The 22,210-nt window shown below is 44.0% G+C and overlaps 2 protein-coding genes across 4 annotated transcripts; both read left to right on the top strand.

Annotated features, from left to right (window-relative positions):
* The first annotated feature begins 9,596 nt into the window (after positions 1-9,596).
* On the top strand, positions 9,597-12,421 carry LOC136459778 (transcription factor ICE1-like). Of its 2 annotated transcripts, none has more exons than XM_066459619.1 (4): positions 9,597-10,341; positions 11,314-11,541; positions 11,795-11,965; positions 12,078-12,421. In XM_066459619.1, the coding sequence occupies exons 1-4, from the start codon at positions 9,691-9,693 to the stop codon at positions 12,156-12,158; spliced, it is 1,131 nt and encodes a 376-aa protein (XP_066315716.1). In that variant the 5' UTR covers positions 9,597-9,690; the 3' UTR covers positions 12,159-12,421. The 2 variants fall into 2 exon arrangements, with proteins under 2 accessions (XP_066315716.1, XP_066315715.1); XM_066459618.1 differs by having other exon boundaries at positions 12,075-12,421.
* A 2,765-nt stretch (positions 12,422-15,186) lies between these two features.
* LOC136459777 (aspartokinase 1, chloroplastic-like) lies at positions 15,187-19,976 on the top strand. 2 transcript variants are annotated; one of them, XM_066459616.1, is made up of 13 exons: positions 15,187-15,602; positions 16,040-16,122; positions 16,208-16,248; positions 16,324-16,478; positions 17,122-17,271; positions 17,341-17,436; positions 17,609-17,725; positions 18,224-18,343; positions 18,432-18,524; positions 18,605-18,721; positions 19,059-19,175; positions 19,267-19,329; positions 19,499-19,976. In XM_066459616.1, exons 1-13 carry the CDS (start codon positions 15,219-15,221, stop codon positions 19,619-19,621), a joined length of 1,659 nt encoding a protein of 552 aa, XP_066315713.1. In that variant the 5' UTR covers positions 15,187-15,218; the 3' UTR covers positions 19,622-19,976. The 2 variants fall into 2 exon arrangements, with proteins under 2 accessions (XP_066315713.1, XP_066315714.1); XM_066459617.1 differs by lacking the exons at positions 19,059-19,175; positions 19,267-19,329; positions 19,499-19,976 and adding an exon at positions 18,914-18,991.
* Positions 19,977-22,210: the final 2,234 nt, after the last annotated feature.

Genomic DNA, 22,210 nt, shown 5'->3' with positions numbered 1-22,210 from the left:
TCCCACCTTGTTTATTCTCTGCTGTCGAGCTCAACTTCTCCGCACCAAGGAACGTGCGTGTTCCTGCAACAAATGAACGACATGATTTTGTACAATTCTCTGGATAGTACGAGTTTTGTGCTGGTGGCTGTGAAGTTTTAAAATCTTAAAACCATCACTATTCAATTACTGCATTCTCTGTTTCATGGTTGGTCTTCATCATCAAGCAAAAGATGTAACATTTTTGTGTTCCTGTGCTACTCCCTTTCCTCGCAGTTGGAAGTGCCACACTACAAGGTTAGTTCTGCTGTCTGTATTAGGCATTTGTTCATACATACATACATACACCTGCGGTCTCTGTCTGTTCCCATTTGTTTTGTGACATGTCTGCGCCTGGTTGATCACGATCAGGTCACAACTCACCATCGGATCTCAAGCCCTGGTTCGTGGTTCGCTGATCCAACACGGCAGGTACGCTAAACGCTCGCTGTTCGCGCTGCCCGTCCCTTTCGCTCGTCACATGCCCTCATTACCAAACACGCAGCAGAGCAGTACCCAGCCAAGATTTGCATGCACGGACGACACATGCAGAAACATACCGCCGCCCTGCGTGCCTAGCTGCATCCAGTATTCCCATTCATTCTCACCCTTGGTTTTCACGACCAAGACATGATGTGCAACTCTCCAGACGGAGCCGGCGCTTGTTCCAGCTAGACCCTGAGCACCAAGATCTCAACCCGACAGCGGCCTCGTGCTATTTGGTTCGGTTTCAATGGGATCCAGCCATGGCCGGTTGCATGGCGAGGAGGGAAGCCGGCGACTCGGCTGGCCGGCGGCGATTGGTGAGGCGTCCTTGTACGCCGATTAGGTGGGCTAGCTAGCAAGAATTAATCGCCCTTTCGCCTTTGCTGGAGAGGGAGAGGGGTCAAAATGGGTTTAGGGCCGTCACGGGAAGCCTGGGAGTGCCGCTCGCCTTTCCGCTTATTTATTCCCCCAGCTTCCCTTTCATAGCTTCCGTCGCCGGGCATTCACCCAATCCATCGCCCGGTCGTGCCCATGTTGCCTGCTCATTCCCTCGCCAGCACGCTACAGGCCACCCCTCGCCGTCGTCGTCGGGTACGGTTGGCGTTGGCTACTAGCGCTGCAGCTGTGTGTCTCTGGGATCGCGCGGTTTGGTCTGGTGGCTCCAGAAGTCCAGATTCGTTCGTGTCTCTGCACTGTGCACTGTGCTGTGCAGTGTGTGTTTATGTGGTGGTAATGCTGGTTTAGCTCATAAACGACGATGAGGATCTAATCGTAAAGGTGCAAATGGACAGGTCTACTGCATGTTGTATACATGCATCTCTCATCTGCAAGTGGCCACTCAAATCAAAGGTGTCACACACCAATATACACCCTAAACGACTCTTTTTTGGATAGACGGAACATTTTCTTATCTCCAGGTTTGCGATACGTATAGGAGTGTATGGATACATGGTGGTGTATCTGGTTTTGGTTTGCTCTGTACACCTAATTTGAAGATGATCTTTATATAATTTATATGCATGTTATGAAAAAAAATAAAGGTACTATATATCTGCAAGCAGTGTCTCACTGATGGTGGCCATTTATAAATCAAAAATGGAGAAAGCTGCAACTGAACTACCACTGCCAGTAAACACCTGTCTCTCCTAGGGATTAGTAACCTTCGCTACTGGTAACACCTGCGTTACTGCAATAGTAGTAGCTGTAGTTCCCATCCTTACAAAGCTGGATGAACCGCTCATTAATAAAAAATAAACAAAATCCCAACAGCAGATATATTATTATAGTATTATGCATTCATCAATTCACGGTAAAATCCCCAAATTGACCAGGAGGCATCTGAACTCTGGACGGCTTGACCTGAAGTTTTTCTTTTCACGCGGCCGTAGCCCACACATGGTAATTTCCTTTCCAACCGCTTGACATGTTCTTCTATCAATTTTTTCTTGTTTCTCTGAACAAATAAATCTTAAATTTAATTAGATTTATAAAAAGAGACCAATATTTATGATACATAATAATACTGATACGTAATAATACTTACTATGATGTGTAAGAAATATCAGTAGATAAATCACTGAATATATTTTTATAATAAATCTATTTAATGATACAAAAGTTGATAAATTTTTTTTCATAAATTCAATTAGATTTGAAAATTCTGGCTCAATCTAAATTTGAAATGAACTTTTCTTTAGAACGAGATAGTACTGCTGCCATCTGACGAACCCACAAGACGGAAGCCACGAATCAATTCTTCTCTCACTTTTTTTTTTTTTTGCGACGAATTCTTCTTCTCTCGCTCTGCAGAAAAGAAAACAACACCCGTGAGCCGTGGACCGTGGTAGACAGGGCAATCCTTTTGCCTTTTTTTCTTCACTGTTCTCTCTCCCAGCGCTGGTATGGTATGCGCCCGCGGGTTTACATTCCCTTGGCTTGCGCTGTCCGGCAGCATCACAGGATGCGTGAGAGCTTGTAATTGGGAGAAGCCGCGTTGCGTTGCTCTTGTGCACGCTCGAGGGACGAGGGATTCAGCACAGCAGGAATTCATTTCAATCATGTACCCTTCCCCTCATCCCCAAACCGTGAACAGAACGATCTCTCTCTCTCTTTTGCTCCCTCGCCGTCGCATGCAGTCTCTTTCTTCATTCTTTCTAGTTTCTACCGGTTGTTTTTTCTTCTACTACTTTCTGGAGAATTAATGGAGGGTGGGGATGGATTTCAGTATTTCACTGCTTCAGTTCTCTACCGTGTCCGTGATGAACTAACTACATGTTGCTAGGCAAGATGAGACGGGATGGTCCTTTCCTCTATTTCTATTTTACTATATGAAACATATAATAAGTAATGAATGTGGATTCTTTTTCCAAAACACATTTTAATTAATAATAAACCTATTGTTGATCTACGATACCTCTCTTCATAATTTTGTACAGTAGTGTTCATGCTATCTTTCCAGTAATAATATAATAAAATAATAATAACGTGTGAAAGTAGGACGACTATAGATAGATTAGTATTATTGTACAAACTATGAACGGATGCTGAAGACCTGTAGAGCCTCTTACATCTCAACGTGGCAAAGTATGTGGGTGGGACAAAAAAAAGTTTTACTAATACAATGCGTGTGTGCTAGACAAATGCTACCTCCGTCCCAAAAACGATGTAATATTAGGCTTGTATTGAATCAAACTTTCATAAGTCCAGTTAAGTTTATAGAGAATATTATTAATATTTATGATTCTAAACAAATATACTACAAAAATCAATGCTAGTATTTTTTTAATCTAATGGTACCTATTCAGTATAATCAATGGTACCTATTCATTATAATCAATACTAGTATTTTTTTTATAAATTCAGTCTAACTTCAACTCTTCAATACAAAACAAGAATTGTATCTTTATTTTTGAGACGGATGGAGTACGTGTCAATCTTGATATACATTTTTTTTATCATCAAACGATTCAAAGGAGCCAAAACCCAATGCAAGGAGGACAGGGGGTGGGGGGGGGGTGGGGGGAGGGGGGGACGGGCAAGGCAAGGCTCACTACATGCAAAGAAAGCAGCAACGGGAGGTGCGACGGCCGTTCCTTACTGAGGCTTTTATATGTGTGCCATTAAAAAAGTTTGTAATTACACATAGGTCATTAAAAAAGTTGACCGCACACATATGCCATCGTTCTGAACTTCTTTGCTCTACAAGCCATTTCATCCGCATTCCGTTCATTTTTCACCGTTTGGGAGTCATGACAAGTGGGTTAGGTCAGTCAAAAAATCCATAATACCCCTCTCATCTCTATCCTCTCTCTCTCAAACTCGACCTTATCTCTCTTCTCCGTGTGCGCCCCCGGCGGAGCTCGCCCGCCCGCGCCCGCAGTGGCCGGGGCGGAGCTCCTCCGCCTCGAGCTCCCGCGCTGCCATGGCGGACGGAGCTCCCACGCGGCCATGGCGCACGCCACGGCAGGCGGAGCTTGGCGGGCCAGAGCTCCACCGCCTAGAGCAGCAGTAGCAGCAGCCCAGGGGCAAAGCTCCAACCGCCGGAGCGTCGGCTCCGCAGACGGGGACGATGGCGCGCCCGCCTCCGACTCCGGCCACCGCGAGAAGATGCTCCGCCTCGTCAAGTCGTCATGGGGCTCCACGAGCTGCTGCTGCTTGCCCATTTCCTGGTGGCGCCGCCCAGATGGGAATCGGGTTCCGACACGCACGCGCCCACACAGCGCACCTCTCCGCGCCGCGATGGCTGCTTCGCCTTCAACGCGGCCCGCTCCTTCCTCAGCGTCAGCGGCGGTGGTCTTCGCCGTGAACGGCGAGCGGGTGGAGCTCCGCGAGGGTGCGTGGACCCGGCGCCACCCTCCTCGAGTTCCTCCGCACCCGCACCCGCTTCACCGGGCCCAAAGTTCGGCTGCGGCGAAGGCACTGCCACCCCGAACTCCTCCTCCTCTCTCCCTCCCCTCCCCCACGCTCTTCTGTTTCGTTCCGCGATTTGAGCTTGACGACCCATTTTTGCAGGCGGATGCGGCGCGTGCGTGGTGCTGCTCTCCGCGTACGAAGCGGCGTCGGAGCGCTGTGTCGCACGCGGCGGTGAGCTCCTGCCTCACGCTGGTGCACGAGCTCCACCCACCGCGCCGTCACCACCACCGAGGGCTCGGCCGGGCAGGAGCGGGAGGCCTCCACGCCGTGCACGAGCGCCTCCTGTGTGCTCGGGGGAGCTCCGCCCTCGGCTGCTGCAGCTCCCCTTTGCTCACCCTGTCCATCCCGCCATCTCCTTCTTCTTGGCCGCGGCGGCGCGGGAGGCGCGCCTGCACCTCGCCCAGGCACGGAGCGCGTGGCGGCACAGCGCGGCGGGCACGGCCCACGGCCGCGAGCACGACGAGCTCCACCCCGCGAAGGGGGAGGGAAGCAGCATCACACCGCCTGCGCCGCGCCAACGAGCAGGGAGCATGGGGAGCACGGAAACGGAGGCGTTAAAGAAGAGAAGAGAGAGAAAAAGAGAGTTTGTGTGGCTGACAAACGGACCCCCACCGTTAGGGGTAAAATTGTTATTTCACCCGTCGGTTGACCCGTTAAGTAGAAAAACGGACGGAATGGCTGGGAAAGCAAAATAAGTTCAGAACGATGGCATATGTGTACGGTCAACTTTTTTTAATGGCATATATATAATTACAAACTTTTTTTAATTACACACGTATAAAAGCAATCTTCCTTGTTTCTCCCTGAAAAAGATGGGGAATCAGGAGTCAGCTTTCCCCGGCTGTGACCTGTGATTGCCAAAACAAAAGAAGTAGAAAACCGATTACCGCTGCGCCAGACAGGTGGCTGTACAAGCATTTCGATCTGTTTCTGTGCACGGAAGCCTTTCCCCGGCCGTCGGCGCCAGCAGTCGCAGTCGCAGCCGCAGCCGCAGCGCTTCCTTTCGATCAGTCTGCTTCTGCTCCTACCAGTTCTGATGGAGTACATGTACATCCATCCAAGCATGGATTCCACATTTCCACGTCACTGCTGAGCGAGTCCTAATCACGCCAGATAATGCAAATGCAACTGTATTTGTATTTGTTGCCGCATGCAACATGACACGACGACATCGCGTACAAAATTTGTTTTACAAAAAGAGTAGTGTACACGTACGCACACCTTATGGCTATATGTTAATAGACAAACTTTGTGGCAAAGGCGCTGAGAGATCGAAAAGAAAATTCCAAAATTGTGCCAAGTATTTTTGACGTCATCTGTGCCATGCTACAACCAAACAGATCGACCTCAACTCGTGTTTGTGAAGGAAATCTTGTACACGATATTGCACATGCAAATGGGAGCGTCTTATGGATAGAAATGAATATATTGAGAAACCAAGTATATCGCACCGAGAAAATGGTAATATTTGGAGACAATAAACTTATTTCCTAATATTTGGAGAAAATGCTAATACTTGCAAAATGCTAATATTTATAGATAAAAATATGTCTTATAGATGAATTTCTGAATGTATTTTCATAATAAATTTATTTAGGCTAATAATTTCTATAAACCTAGTCAAACTTAAGAAAGTTTGACCGGCATGAATCTCATAGTGATGCTCTTTTTTGAAATGGAGAGAGTAGGCATTTTAGTTATTAATCTAGCTATAAAAGTACATGTCGCTTTGGAGGGCAGGAATAATGTGCCTAGAGGATATCAAAGGACAGTAATAATTTTAAGGTTCAACAGAAGGAATTTAATTTGGTTCATCAAATGAATACTGTCTAGATAATTATGTGGTGGATCTTAGCAAGCAATTATTGTTCACCAAATTAATCAAGGGTGCGCCAAAGCCCAAGCCGGATTAATCCAGGATTATATTAACCAAATAGTTAAGCAACGCAAGTCGACAATTGGCAATGGCTTACCACACGCAAAGCACACCACCAGCCGGCATCCCGGCCGATTCTTGGTAAAAGACGAGCAACCGATCGGACCAGCAGGTTTTCCGGCTGCCAAAACAAAAGGCAACCAAGAAGAAACTGATGAAGCGGTCATATCCGGCCGTACACGTGTTCTGCGCACTGGACAGGCGGGCCCTTTCTTGCTGCTTGGAACGCAACAGTTTTGTTGCATCATGGCACGGCATCACGTCACGTAGAGGACATTTTCTGTTTTGAAATAAAAAAAGGTAGTACACCTACTAATGCTTGGCCATGCTGTACAACTGGGACGGAATGCAAAATCTTGATAAACTTTGTGGCGAAGTTGGTGAGAAGGAAACAAAACTGTGCCAAGTATTTGTGATGTGGCATAAGAGCAATCCTACGATCAAACAAATCAACTTATATGTATGAAGCAAAATGAGGTATGATTAAGGCTATTTTTGGCGGGGCCTCAAATAGTTCCGACTTCTATAGTACGAAGGAGTTGGAGCCGGTGACGCCTCAAAAATAGTGCTTCACGGTCTCCTAGTCCATTTTGAAGAAGAGTGCGCGCGTGCACACACACGTAAAGGCAAATAATAGAGGGGAATGAGATATTAAAGGAGACCGCGGGCATGGCAAGCTAGATATAAGTGTTACCACTTGCCGACCAAGGTAATATAAAAATAAATTATCAAAATATTTCGTAAATAACTTACAAGAGTCGTTGCGCATGCAGTGCACGTGTTTATATGATTTGTAGAACAACCGCCACACTCATAGATTTATGTCGGTTGAATTGTTCATCATGTCTGCTTTGCGACACCCAAAACGACACTTGGTAGGTTCGTTAAGTAAAAACTACTTTTTATTGGTTGTCGGGTAACGCTCTATTAGGTGGGCCAACCCTTTTCTCTTTCAGTCTGGTACGTGCACGTGTTATTGCTCTGTTCGCTTGATAAGCCATGGTTGAAAGTACTGTTGACTGATTTGTTGTAAGAGAAAAATACTGTTCGTTGGCTGAAAAAGTACGGCTTATAAGCCAAACGAACAGGGCGAAGGTAACCGTAGCACAAAAGACATTTACTAGAGTTTAGTTTCCTAGCTGGTATTCTAGTTCAATGGACTACAAAGCGCAACAAATTTCCGCTCATGCGTGTTACTAAATCACTTATCCTAATAGTTGGGAGGATAAGAATGTGTCAGTGTAGTAGGGGAGAGAGGTCGAATGGTGGTGAGGTTTAGGTCCAGCGGATGGAATAGATGGGAGAAAAAAGAGAATAGGGCATTTGCTACCTAGGTCTAACACTGAATAGGGCATTTGCTACATAGGTCTAACACTGCGACGTAAGACTGTCTTCAACAATGACGACCTAAACACAACACCCATTTTCTGATTTGGGTCATGCACAGAAAAAAAGATCCCCACCTAAAATTTAGATTCTCCAACAGACGACCCAAATCACTCCCCCATCGTCTACGGTACACCGGTAAAAATATCTGCTCTCCTCTCTCTCTCCCCTCGTCACTTCTCTTCCTGTGCTTTGGCGTGTAGCTGGAAAACAGGGCATTGCATAGACTCGCACTCTTTCTTCCTCCCGTGTTCGTTTCTGTAGGAACGCACAGCAGGAAAAGCAAGAGGAAAGCGGCGGCTAGCCACGGCCTGCAGGGCCCGTGCCTGCACCGGTCTTCACGCGCTCGCTGGCGGCCAGGGAGCTGCGGCGGGGCCAAGGGCGCCCGCGCCAGGGGACTGGGCAGCGGCGTCGGACAGCCAGGAGGGCAGCCCGTGCGCGCGCCGCTTGCTGCGACGGCCGGTGCGGCCTGCAGGGTCGGCTGGCTCGCGCCGGGGCCCAGGAGGCTAGCAGCAGCGATGGCGGGGCCGGAGGCGCCCGCGCGTTCGTGTCGTTGGGGCTGCAACGGCAGCCTGCGGGCGCGCTCACCGACGGCGGCGGCCCCTGCTGGGGGCAGACCGGATCCGCGAGCCTCTCCCCTTCCGGTCAGCGGCGCGGAAGGGCGAGAACTGCCGCCTCGCCGAGGCAGAGGCCGCCGCCGTCGCCGCTTCCGCGTCGGAGCCGTCCAAGGCCGCTTCCTCGTCGACGCCGTCCAAGGCCGCCACGCGCACTAGAGAATTGGGTCGAGGAGAGAGACACATGCATATTTGGGTTTCCACTCCACTCCGACGCAAACTGCGTCTTTGGTTTGGGTACTCCGTTGGACCGTTCTTTTTTCACCAAAAGCAACGTGCGCGACGTATATTTGGGTTTGGGTACCGTGATGGCTATCCTGTTGGAGACAGTCTAATGAGACTCGTTCCATGCACCGTATGTATAGTTACCTTTTAAGTACTATAATCGAAATCAGTGTTGAGATAAGTATATAATGGATCAAATCAGGTGATCATCAATACTAAAGCAAACAAGCAAAGGTTCATCGCAAGCAAACCACCAGCACCGGCATTTGTTCTCCTTCACCAGGACTCAGGACCTTCCAAAGCTAAGCAACAGACCAAAAGAAGCTTTCTTTGGCAGTGCACTCAGGAAGGCTGCACCTACAACGGCACTGCCAACACGAAAGACGCAGCCGCCTGCTAGCCTGACAAACACGCATACTCTAGATCCAACCTAGCTACTCGTTCGTCGCAACGTAGCGATGCTTCATTCCAAGCCGCATGCAACCTTAAGCTCCGGTACATGCACGGGTGATGGGTTCCACATCACTGCCGAGTGAGCCCTCATCTGATCTGATCAGCTAGTTGTTGCAACAGTTTTTGTTGCGCGTAGCATATCAATCTGACACGACATTGTATTAGATCCACCAAATGCCGCTTGAAGTAGTATAGCAGTTGGTAAAACTTTGTGCTCCAAGAAACTTCATAGTTTTTTAAAGTAAAACTTTGATAACCTTTTTCCTTCATGGAGGTAATATAATCTTTATGGCGTTCTTTTGAAAGTGGTGAAAAGAGTACAAAATTGCATTGTGCCGTGATTTAGAACATGACGCAAGAGCCATAGCCGTTTGCACGTGGAGCAAGTTTTGTTCAAGGCGAGGAAGCTTCCTCCCTCTCCCTTAGAAAAAAACGCAAATACTATCGGTAATGCAAACCTCTCTTTCTCTCTCTATCTCTGCCTAGTGTCTATGTCTACTACACCTCTCTCTCTCTCTCTCCTCCGGGTCCTTCCCCTTATAAGAGGGCAACCAGGGCCACGGCACTCTGTGTTGAGAGAAAGAGAGAGAGAAAGAGAGTTGCCAGTGAGCCAGGATAAGTGAGGAGATCGGCAAGGAGCGGAAGGCCGTGGCGGTAGCCATGGACGACTCGACGGAGGTGAAGCTGGTGGACGAGATCGCGGGAGAGGGAGGGGCGGAGGGGGACTGGGGCTACCTGGGCTCCGACGGGATGGGCTCCGGCTCCTACCCGGGGTACCCCTTCCCCAGGGACGTCCTCTACACGCCGACCTCTGCGTCGCTGCTCCTCTCCATGGACCCCGCCGCGTTCTTCGACTTCAACAGCACCTTCCCGCCCTCCTCCTCCTCCGCCGCCACCGCCGGCTCCGCGCTGCCCGCCTTCCACAACTTCAGCTGCGTCAACCCCTTCGACGACGCCGGCCACTTCCTCGGCGGTCCCCCGTCGCTGCCGCCGCCGGGGGCGGCACAGCAGCAGGGGCAGAAAGTTGGGTTCTTTGCGCCGCCGCCGGGCTCGGACTTCAACGACACCGGGATGAGCTGGGACGACGAGGACGAGATCGACCAAAGCATCGACGCCTCCTCCATGGCCATCTCGGCCTCCATGGAGAATGCTGCGGGCGCGGCGGCGGGGGGAAGTGGCGCCGGCGGTGGCAGCGGGAGAGGCAAGAAGAAAGGGATGCCGGCCAAGAACCTCATGGCCGAGCGCCGCCGTCGCAAGAAGCTCAATGACCGCCTCTACATGCTGCGCTCGGTGGTGCCCAAGATCAGCAAGGTGATAGACCAGCCTCGCTCATCCATCTCCTATTTGTCTCGCTTCCCATCTGTGCTTAGTATGTGGAGTATTATGCTTTACCTATGCTGAATTATCTATAATGGCGGTGCAGTAGGATTAGAGTAGGATTCTATACTACGATATATTTTTCACTTCAGTATGTGTGGATTTCGGTGTTGAATTCTTGAATTATCCATGTTTAGATCCAAAAGCTACACCTTTTGGTAGATCTATGGCATTCCTATGTGGCTATTTTCCTTTGCTTCAGCTCTTAGCAGATAGCGCCTTCACACGTCGAAAGTGGTCTTTTTCCATGGCAAATCATATGCAAAAGGCCATATTCTTTTGATTACTCCTTATGCCAGAGGCTTGTAAAATTTGACCATGCAACTCCTTATGTTAATACGAAATGGAATCTGTTTTTTTAGCTCCTTGTTAATGATTGGTTTACTGTCCAGCTATGGAAATTTTCAGTCATGCATTAATTTGTTGCCATGGGATTTGTCGTTTCTTATTACTTTTGGCGTTCTAAAAATTCTGAGGCACGTCCTGATTCAGTGGTGTGAAATTAACAGGGCCATGCACAAGATGTTGTCGAAAGCGACCCATCAACGCATAGCTTGCAAAATAATCATGTTTTTCTTTCATTCGTTCTGTTCTTGACAATTTTAGGTTTTGCTGGCTTTAATTTGTTTATAACTATTGTTGTGTTCCTTAAACAATTCACACACGCTTGGATGACCATGATAGTACGTGTTTGGTATTAATCAACTTGCTTTCACTGTTCAAGATGGTTTTGAGCAACAAAGAAAGACTTGAAGTACAGCTATTGAGAGATATGTAACGAGTTGCAGCATAACAATTCAACACCATTCGCAGTAACCTTTTTTTTAGTGTAGCAGGACAGCTTGTTTGTTTTTAATTCTTATCCCGTTGTTGATTCTCATCAGCATTTCTCCTCTGCTGTGACAGATGGATAGGGCTTCTATCCTTGGTGATGCAATTGAGTATCTGAAGGAGCTTCTGCAAAGGATCAGCGATCTTCACAATGAACTCGAGTCAGCTTCAAGCTCTTCGTTTGTTGGACCAACATCAGCTAGCTTCAACCCATCAACACCAACATTGCAGACATTTCCTGGCCAAGTCAAGGAAGAACTTTGCCCAGGCTCATTCCCTAGCCCTACTGGACAACAAGCCACGGTGAGTCCAAATTTGGTTATTAATGTTAACTTAGGCACCTCATTTATTTTAGTTTTGTGATACAGCACTACCTAAGCCTGCTTAATGATTCACATTCGTACACTGAATGTTTTACAGTCCGTGTTAGTACATTTATCAGCTGCAGGTCTTCCGCCCCTTATTTCTTTTATGAGAAATGTTCAGGCAAGCACTGACATGTAACGGTACCGATTCGTATGACTCTGAGTGAGACATTACTCTCTTGTTTGTTCAGGTTGAAGTCAGGATGAGGGAAGGGCATGCAGTCAATATCCACATGTTCTGTGCGCGTAGGCCAGGCATCCTGCTGTCCACAATGACGGCCCTCGACAGCCTAGGCCTCGACATCGAGCAGGCGGTCATCAGCTGCTTCAATGGCTTTGCGATGGATGTCTTCCGAGCTGAGGTCTGTGGTCACCGCACTAATACCATTTCTGCTGAATTCTGATGGATTCAATTCAACCAAATTAACCCACCGTTGCTCACCCTCTTCATGTCTCTGTTGCCCCCTCCAGCAGTGCACGGATGGTCCTGGAATGGTGCCTGAAGAAATTAAGGCCGTGCTGATGCACACTGCCGGTCTCCACAACGCAATGTAGCCGGTCCGAAAACAGGCCACCACCAGGATGATGATCCTTTCTACAGGCTTCGATTTAGAAGCGGCATAAGCTGTGGTGACCATTGGTTTCCGGGGCAAGTGATGAATTTAAGATGAGGCTCGCCATCTCGGGCATGAGACATGAGTGATGGTGTAATAGAATCTATGCTGCGTGTTAAACAATAGTATAATGATGAATGGTGATGTGATAATTAACATCAAATTTAGTGCCTGTTTGTCAGAAATGATGCACAGGGAGATGAATGCATCAGCGTCCAGCAATGATTGTTTTTTTTTGAAGAATCTCCAGCAATGATTGTGACTGGCAGGCAGAGGCAGGCAAGCCGTATGGCCTTGGGTCTGTCCTTGATTCAAATGAATTGAATCCTCTGGCTTCTTTGTTATTTCTGCCAACTGTTTTGCAGAATTGCAGTCAGTGAATCCTGCCCCCATGTCCATGTGAAGACTGAAGACTGTAGGCTGGGCACTGGAGTGAGGCTCCTAGATGAGTAGGCTGGTAGCTGATAAATAGGGAAGGATTTGCTGGGGAGTGTGGATGGCATTGGCTGCGTCACTGCCCCGGATTCAGTGATGCCTGCGGTGCCTCCAACCTGCAGGATGCAGTTCTTGCCTTGTGCAGTTGTGCTGCCATGCCCCTCCGGCCCTCCCAATCGGCAGTCAGACCACTGCGAGATCTGCAGGGCTAACGGCTCGGACTTTAAACACATCTATCCAATCTAGCCATGGTAGGTGATAATCAATGTTTACCATTTAAAAATGGAGATAGTAAGTACATGCATTTTTTATCTCTTTGATCAGAAAATCAATAATGCCCGGGGTTCGTGAGAATCGTGACACAAGAAACTGATCTAAGTCATTCCAAGAGGTCCAACTCGAAATCGAAATAGAAATAAACCCCATGTAACTCTCTGGTGCCGCTCTCGCTACTCTCATCCTGTCATCCACCATGTTGTTCTGTAAATTCTTTTTGAGTGGCAATTCCGATTGCCATCCCTAGGAAATACTACCTTCGTTCCAAAAAAGAATGTAATTTTAGGTTTGGATTGAGTCAAATTTCTTTTGTTTCGCTAAGTTTATAGAAAAGTTATTAACATTTATCACTCCAAATAGTTATACTATTAAAATATATTATATGATTAATCTAACCATACTGATTTGGTATCATAAATGTTGGCATTCTTTTGTACAAATATAGTCAAACCTAACACTGTTTGACTCTTCGAAAAGCTAGCATTACATCTTTTTTGGATGGAGAGAGTATATTAGGTGGAAAAGTCTCCCTTTCCTCAGTTGACAAGTTAGAAAAAGATAAAAAATGAAAAGTAGAGTCCAACAAAAGAGAAAAATAGATTTGTAGGTCAAAATTTTCATATATACTCTCTACGTCCACAAAAGAATGCAATTCTAGCACAGTAACATATTAAAGTAGTTTGAGTTTTACTAACCATAAATAAAAAATTCAATATTTATATAATATCAAATAAGTACCATTAGATTTGTTATGAGATATATTTTTATATTATACTTATTTGGTGTTATAAATATTGATATTTTTATCTATATATTTGATCAAATTTTACATACATTAATCCAGAATGCTCCTAAATTTGCATTATTTCTTGGATAGAGGTAGTACTTATGTTTTATGCCTTTTTTTCTTCCCTAAAGCACAATACAAATGTGAAAACTCATGTGTCCATATGCACACTCGCGATAGGTACATACATGCATCACTTTGATAAATCCTTGACTAATAAACTTACTTTATGTGCCTCGTCGATGGAAATATACTTTACTATGGAAAAATAACTAACTAAAAATACGAGCACTTATGCCGGGTCAGATATTCGAATCGAGGACATATTCCACTACAAGGATCTAACCAACTAAGTCATGCTCAGTTCACTTGTTTTTGAATTATGATGTAAAGTTCGAGATATTCCTCTCATGACCCTTAAGTTAATCCCTTCGCCCACAAATATATATATATTTTTGAGATTTTGAGGATAAATCAAGTAGAAAGAAAAAAACTTTCAAGCCCCCCATTAAAGCATCAGAACTAGTTCTTGATTGATATAATCAATAGTCGGGCCATCCTAATTAGTCAACTCTTCATTTGATATTTTATAAATTCTTATATTTGTGGACAGCTTTGAAGACCAAAAGTAGTTCTTATATTTGAGAACAGATGAAGTACTCCTTTTGTTCCAAATTAAGTGCACTTTTAGTAGTAATTTGAGATTTACCCAAAAATAAGTACACTTCTAGTCGTTATGGTCCACCTAATTCTAGTAGGCCTTTTTTACTTTCTCTACTTCTAAAGAGCAATCATTACATGCCAAAATAGTTTTTGATAAGATTAAATTTATAATTTTTAAGTAACATTGATCTTCTCCGAGGATTATAAAAGTATACTTATTTTTGGACGGAGGAAGTATTAACTTAAAAGCTCCATTTTAAACCCTGGTCCGTGCAATACCCTAGGCACGGCATATTCTCCTTCCCTTTTGCAAAAGTCCCCTTTTATATCTCCTTTGTGTAAGATGTATCTCATTCTTTGTTGCACCACTTTTCTGAAGAAAAATATGCTAGCGACGCCCTCTTGCTAACATGGCCTCTACAATATTTTCATCTTGAATGAATTAATTTCTATAGTTATCTTAAGTAAATTTTTTTATGTTTAGCTAAATATATTAAAAAGAAGACAAATGTTTATAATATGAAATGAACATATTATGAAAATATATTTTATAGTGTTTCCAATAATACTAATTTGGTGTCATAAATCTTCATGCTCCTTTCTATAAATTTGGTAAAACTTAAAAATATTTAACTTAAGATAAATCTAGAAATTGATTTATTTGGACAGAGATAGTAGCTTCCTAAAGTCCTGTCAATTTGAGTTCAAATCTTAATCCGGTCGTTGACAAATTTCCCGCAGCTCTCCGCCTTGATGGCACTATTACGTAAAAAAGCAAACCCGCCTTCTCTACCACTGGTCAGTCTCCACTCCACGCCCGACAGAGTAGGAGGGGCAAGAATGGCGACCCCAGTGCGGTCGGCGGCCGCATCCTGCCGCCTCGTTCCGTCGATACCTCCGGCGAGCTCCGGACATGTTCAACAACTGGCGTGCTTCGGTACCCGAACCGAGCCTTGCGGTGCCCGAGGGTTGTCAATGGTGATCGCCGACTCCACCCGCCGTCGGGCCAAGTTAGGGGACGGCGTCCTCGGGGCGTCTGTTCTTGGAGGGCTCGGGATGGCGGGATTGGGGGATCAGCTGAGCGTGGTCATGAAGTTCGGGGGGTCCTCGGTGGCGTCGGCCGCGAGGATGGCGGAGGTGGCTGGCCTCATCCTGACCTTCCCCGAGGAGCGCCCCGTCGTCGTCCTCTCTGCCATGGGGAAAACCACCAACAACCTTCTCCTTGTACCGATTGCTTCGCACTGCTCTTGATTGGTTTTCTTTTAGGCTTTTAGCTCTGTCCAATCTTTCTTTGCGTTGCTTTGCCAAAAGTTTGCTGTTCCTTTTGCCTGCTGCATAATTCGCTGGTTGAATGCATCAAGAAGAATCTTCAGTCACCTAAAGTGAACTTTTCATTTTTTTTGTAATGATTAGCAATCTAGTCGTGAATCTCTAGGCCTTGGTAGATGCTTGGTGAAAAATCTGTGTTGTCCATGGTTTGCTGCAGGGGTGCATAAAGAATGCCTAGAAACAAGGATTAAGTTTACTAAAATACTGAACCTTTATCCATGTTATGCTGTTTGCATTGTATAAGAAATATTTGAGCTAAAGGGAGCCGTGAGTTATTTTAATCGTTGTTTCGTGTATACCCTAAAATTCATGGTATATGTGATCGTTTTTAGGCTGGAGAGAAGGCAGTGGGGTGTGGAGTGATCCATGTTTCTGAAATCGAAGAGTGCAACATGATCAAAGACCTACATATCAAGTATCCCACTTTCTTTTTGAGCTGCTAACTATTAGAATACTTGCAATAATCTCAATTGATGTTGACTTGCTCGCTGTCAAACCAGGACAGTGGATGAACTGGGGCTTCTAAGATCTGTAATACAAGGTAAACCCACAACCTTATGTGACCACCTTCTGTATTTTTCGTCCTTTGTGTAACAACTGTGGACAAACTCTGTAGACATGCTGGATGAACTGGAGCAACTATTGAAAGGTATCGCTATGATGAAAGAGCTGACGCCTAGGACCAGCGACTACCTTGTTTCATTTGGAGAATGCATGTCCACCAGGATTTTTGCTGCTTATTTGAACAAAATTGGTGTCAAAGCACGGCAGGTACTTCTTGACGTTTCCTTGATTTGCACTGTGATTCAGTGAGCTTTTCAGGCTATGAACTTATGGATACATCAGCCTACAAAAATTTGCTATAGTATCCCTGCCCTATGGTGGGGATGTCCTGAAAATTTGATTAGTCATTGATTTTTTTACTGTGTATGCACTACATGTTCTCAAGTCTCCGTTCATTATGTTAGTTGCTTGCCGCTAGTATTCTTTGGAAATTTCATATTTCGATAATGATTCATTCATTGATCTTTTTCTCTGTGTGCGGAAAAGATTCTTAGATTCTTTAGATTTTGTGATTAATTCGATATTTCCATAAACTTATAACCTTTTAGATAATGGAGATAATCTCCGGCCTCTGCACCAACCAGGGTCACAAACACCATTTTATCCTTTAAAATGTGGACAACAGGATTTGAACCGTTATAGTGGAGTCATACACCCACAACTCAATTGACTGTTCGATTACAATCTGGAGTTCCCTTTATTTAATGTCTCAATTTGATACAGGGACCTATAATGGTAACCAGCCTAGCTGCAAATCCCCAGTGTATCCATATATACCCAAAGTCTTCTGAATTATGCAATGATGTGAACTCACGTTCATTATTAATTTTATTTTGAAATTCTTGTGCAGTATGACGCATTTGATATTGGTTTCATGACAACTGATGAATTTGGTAATGCGGATATCTTAGAAGCAACCTATCCTGCTGTTGCAAAGAGACTTCATGGGGACTGGATACTGGATCCAGCGATACCTGTTGTTACTGGATTCCTTGGGAAGGTATCTCATCGACAAACAATTTCTTCATCCATGAGGCAACTTGTTTATTGCAACCGCCATCACTTGCAGGGCTGGAAATCAGGTGCTGTAACTACTTTAGGCCGAGGTGGTAGCGACTTGACTGCTACAACCATTGGTAAAGCCTTGGGACTGAGAGAAATTCAGGTCTATGTTTAGTCTGAATAGATATTGAATAAACCATATTTTTCTTTCTGAGGAAAAAAGTTGAGACAACAGTTGATGCTAATCACTAAGCTAGCATGTGCATTTCATGAAAATTGTTGTTTATCCCCATACATTGTCTATTTTGTCTGAAAGCATACTGTGCCTGTGCTAGGTATGGAAAGATGTTGATGGTGTACTGACTTGTGATCCAAATATCTACCCACATGCAAAGACTGTTCCATACTTAACATTTGAAGAGGCTACAGAACTTGCTTATTTTGGTGCCCAGGTATTCCATTCATTTTGAGTGAAGAATCGAAAATAACATTTCCCCCAAGAAAAACTATCTATCTTGGATTGTTAAAGGGGCTATGACGGTTGACATGCAATGATTCATTTTTATCACTAATGATTCTTTCTACAAATTATATTTTGAATGCTCAAGAGAAGAGTTCTGGAACTAAACAACAATGATATCGGGTACAGGATATTTCATGTTTATAGCAGGTTTTCAGTAGTGTGGCCAGGCTGCTTCTCAGTGAATAAATGGATCTTTCAGTTGCATACTTTTGAAAAACGAAAGACTCTTTAGTGCATTACTAGGGGTTCAGTAGATAGACCTCTGTTCCTTTGTTTACCTTTTAAAGCTATACTGATTGTTGCTTGGCATTTGCTTTACTAATCATCATGAACTGAACATATAGCTCATGATGTCAGTCTTATTCACTCTGCTGAACAGAAATGAGAAATTTAGGTTCATTATTGTGGACTGTGCACTCCAATGCAGGTTTTGCATCCACAATCGATGAGACCTGCTAGAGAAGGTGATATTCCAGTTAGGGTTAAGAATTCATACAACGCTAAAGCTCCAGGCACCCTTATTACCAAACAAAGAGACATGGATAAGGTGTGTAGTAGATAACTTTAAATATATCCTCGCATCATCTGCTTGGCTTTCAAGCAATTGATTTTTTGCCCCTCTTTTTCACTACTAGGTTGTACTAACTAGCATAGTGCTCAAGTCAAATGTCACTATGTTGGACATCGTGAGCACTCGGATGCTTGGTCAGTATGGTTTTCTGGCAAGGGTATGTTGAGCACTGACACTGAGCCATTTTGTTTACTCATATTTCATTATTCTGATCGCTGTATGTATGACCTTGAGCAGGTATTTGCTATATTTGAAGATCTAGGTATATCTGTGGATTGTGTTGCTACCAGTGAAGTTAGTGTTTCTGTGTCACTTGATCCATCAAAGATTTGGAGTAGGGAACTGATACAGCAGGCAAGAGTTTCCATCTACATGCTCAATGACAAGTAGCTGTACTCTTGCTACATTTCATTCCTTCATAGTATTAGCAAGTAAAAGCAGAAGAGAAATTGTTTTAGTGACTTGATAGTCCATGCCTGAACATTTCCCAGAGAAATGTTTTTATTCTAATTCTCTGCGCTTCAACATTGTTAACAAATCTTTCAGGAACTTGACAATGTAGTTGAAGAGCTAGCAAGTAGAAGCACAAGAGAATTTTTTTTCAAGTGACTTGATAGTCCATGCCTGAACATTTCATGAGAATTTTTTTATTGTAGTTCTCTGCGCTTCACCATTGTTAACAATCTTTCAGGAACTTGACAATGTAGTTGAAGAACTTGAGAAAATAGCAATCGTTCATCTACTTCAGCAGAGGGCAATAATTTCGCTTATCGGAAATGTGCGGCAAATGTCTCTTATACTAGAAAAGGTATAACGCCTTGTACAATCAATATTTCTTCTTCGGATTTTCCTCTCTAATGTTCTTTTCATTGGATAATAACCATTTAATAAATCCTCAGACCGGACATGTGCTGAGGAAAAGTGGGGTCAATGTTCAGATGATCTCGCAAGGAGCGTCCAAGGTACTCCCTCGCTCACCAGAGTCATCATAGCATACCAAATGAGTAACTATGTGCCTGTTGCATTCATGATTCTCAGTCACAACATCTATCGTCAATGCAAAACCCAATCGTTGTTCGCCGTATGCATGTTTCTGGCTCCGACGTTTACTGTGCCTTACATCCTGAGCAGGTTAACATGTCGCTGCTAGTCCATGACAGCGAGGCAAAGGCACTCGTAGAAGCTCTCCATCAGGCGTTCTTTCAAGACGATGTCCTGGCGCAGGTCGAAGCGGAGAACCTACTCGTGGGCTGATCGACGTAGGTTGTTGTTGCCTCTAGGCTGTTATCTCCATCAACGGCTTGAACCTATCCTCTTTGGCATGAAAAGTATTTGTCTTTCCAGCTTCCCAGCGAATGACTGCAAGACTTTGCGTTTCTTGTTTCCCAAAAAACTGGTTGCAGACACCAGGGAACACCGATTGTCAACAAGATGGCAAGCAAGCCTGTGATATAATTCCAACTGCCTCTAATCAAAATTTCTAAGGTTTGACTAAGGTTACGAAAACATTATTAATATCTGTAACACAAAAATAGATATACTATGAAAATATGTCTCGTGACGAATAAACTTGGTGAAAGTTTGACTCGATAGACGAAGAGGGCAGGAGTGTCAACCTTTATTATATAAGGCCTTGTTTAGATGCCAAAAAATTTGGCAAAATGCTACTGTAGCGGTTTTCGTTGTTATTTGACAATTATTGTCTAATCATAGTCTAATTAGGCTTAAAAGATTCGTCTAAACTGTGTAATTAGTTTTATTTTTTATTTATATTTAATGTTTCATGCATACGTTTAAAGATTCGATGTGACGGGGAATCTTGAAAAATTTAGCAAAATTTTGGGGAACTAAACTGGCCCTAAAGAAACTCGCTTGGGACAACGGGACAGCTCCCAACAGCTATACATCTGAAAAAACAGTTTCACTCTTAATTTTTTTTCTAACCAAACACTCTTACCTCTACTTTCAAAAACATAGATGTAGCTCCGAGATTCATGAAATCATAGAGCTCCTCAAGAGTGCTCCGAAATTAGTTATTTCTGAAAATCAAGCATTTTTCGTCATCGACGGCAATCAAGAGTGCTTTGAAAACTGTGATTAGGCCTATGGTCCAGTGGTAGGCCTGTCCAGTGGGACGCTACCCACCAGGGTTCAAACCCTAGTGATCGTACATTTATCTGGAATTTTTCTAGAATTTCCAGGGTATATGCACTCGTGCGCTTTCGGTGGTACTGTGCGTTTCCCGCGCACCGGAGGCAACGCCTCCGAATCTCTTATTTGCATGTGTACGGACGCGTGGTATGAGTATGGAGTGTGTGGGTTGTATGCGTCCAAGTTGTAAAAAAAAGTGTGCTTTGAAAACTCCAGGTTTCAGAAAATAGTTATTTCTCCAAACCAAGTATTGGCTACTGACTAAAATTTCCATTGGTTATAACTTATAACTCGTGTCGTTAGGGTTCCTCGACAGCCGGCTGTTTGCTCGGCGTGTTTGTATTTGGTAGATAGTTGATTGTATCCTTCCAGGGTTCATCTCCTCAGATATATCACTCCTCGCTACTTGGCTGATTGGCGCAAGCATTACATGACAACTCTGGGCCGGTCACTCGAACATTACGGGCCCTCTTCCTTGTGCTCTTCCTGGGCCTTGCCCCTTCCCGTGGACTGCCAATGTGACATGGAATAAAGTTGAAAAAAGTCCACTTTACAAAAGTCGGTTTTTCCTCCCTGAACTCTAAAACTGGGTAAACCACCTCTCTGAACTTTTTAAAACCATTCGTTTTACCTCCCTGACCGGATATAAGCGGTTTTCACAGGCGGTTTTGTCTTTTTCTTTTTTATTTATCTCGGCTAAATTTTTGAAAAATCATAGTAAATCACAGAAAAATCATAAAATAAAAAATTCAATTCTGTTGGACTCCAAATGAGTATATCTACACATTGAACATATAATATAGTATGCTTTAGTACAATTGTTTTGCTAAGCTTTAAATCTATGATTTTCTATAATTAATTCATAGTTGTAATTTCTATGGTCCAATTGTGGTGAAATTTTTATGGTGGACTAATTATTGTATGCTTGAACTGTAGTAAAAATTTTATACTCATTGTATCATGTATAATTAGTTATAAATTTATAAATACTTTTAAATAAGCATACACCAAAATAAATCTATAACTAACTAAGTTATACTTCCTCTGTTTCAAATTATAAGTCGCTTTAATTTTTTTAGTTCATCTATTTTGTTATGTATCTAGACATATTATTATATCTAGATGCATAACAAAATGAATGTATCAAAAAATTCAAAGCGACTTATAATTTGGAATGAATGGAGTACATGATCCAATGAGTATAAAACTTTTACTACAGTTCAAGCATACAATAATTAGCTCACCATAAAAATTTCAGTACAATTGGACCATATGAATTAATTATAGAAAAGCATAAATCTAAAAGACAACAAAAAAATATGTACTAAAGCATCTCATATTATATATTCACTGTGTAGATCTACTCATGTGGAGTCCAACAAAATTAGATTTTCTATTTTATGATTTTTATGTGATTTACTATGATTTTTAAAATATTCAGCCAAAATAAATAAAAAAGAAAAGACAAAACCGCCTTTGAAAACCGTTTATAACCGGTCAGGGAGGTAAAACGAATGATTTTAAAAGTTTAGGGAGGTGGTTTATCCGGTTTTAGGGTTCAAGGAGGAAAAGCAGACTTTTGCAAAAGTTGAGGGAGGTAACATGGACTTTTTCCATTAAAGTTTAGTCACTGGGAAACACCCCCTAAGCCTCGCAATGCATTCTTCTCCTTATTAGAGAGAGAGGGAGAGC

This window comes from Miscanthus floridulus, chromosome 6, assembly GCF_019320115.1.
Source record: "Miscanthus floridulus cultivar M001 chromosome 6, ASM1932011v1, whole genome shotgun sequence".
Lineage (NCBI taxonomy): Eukaryota > Viridiplantae > Streptophyta > Magnoliopsida > Poales > Poaceae > Miscanthus > Miscanthus floridulus.
This window is presented reverse-complemented; position numbering and strand designations above follow the sequence as displayed.

Bases quoted from the DNA above. Each gene is read 5' to 3' on its own strand.
- LOC136459778 (XM_066459618.1), top strand. From the start codon at position 9,691: ATGGACGACTCGACGGAGGTGAAGCTGGTGGACGAGATCGCGGGAGAG. The intron at 11,542-11,794 runs GTGAGTCCAAAT...TTGTTTGTTCAG, and splicing joins CTACTGGACAACAAGCCACG to GTTGAAGTCAGGATGAGGGA. The intron at 11,966-12,074 runs GTCTGTGGTCAC...TGCCCCCTCCAG, and splicing joins TGGATGTCTTCCGAGCTGAG to CAGTGCACGGATGGTCCTGG.
- LOC136459777 (XM_066459616.1), top strand. From the start codon at position 15,219: ATGGCGACCCCAGTGCGGTCGGCGGCCGCATCCTGCCGCCTCGTTCCG. The intron at 16,249-16,323 runs GTAAACCCACAA...CAAACTCTGTAG, and splicing joins TCTAAGATCTGTAATACAAG to ACATGCTGGATGAACTGGAG. The intron at 18,344-18,431 runs GTGTGTAGTAGA...TTTCACTACTAG, and splicing joins AACAAAGAGACATGGATAAG to GTTGTACTAACTAGCATAGT.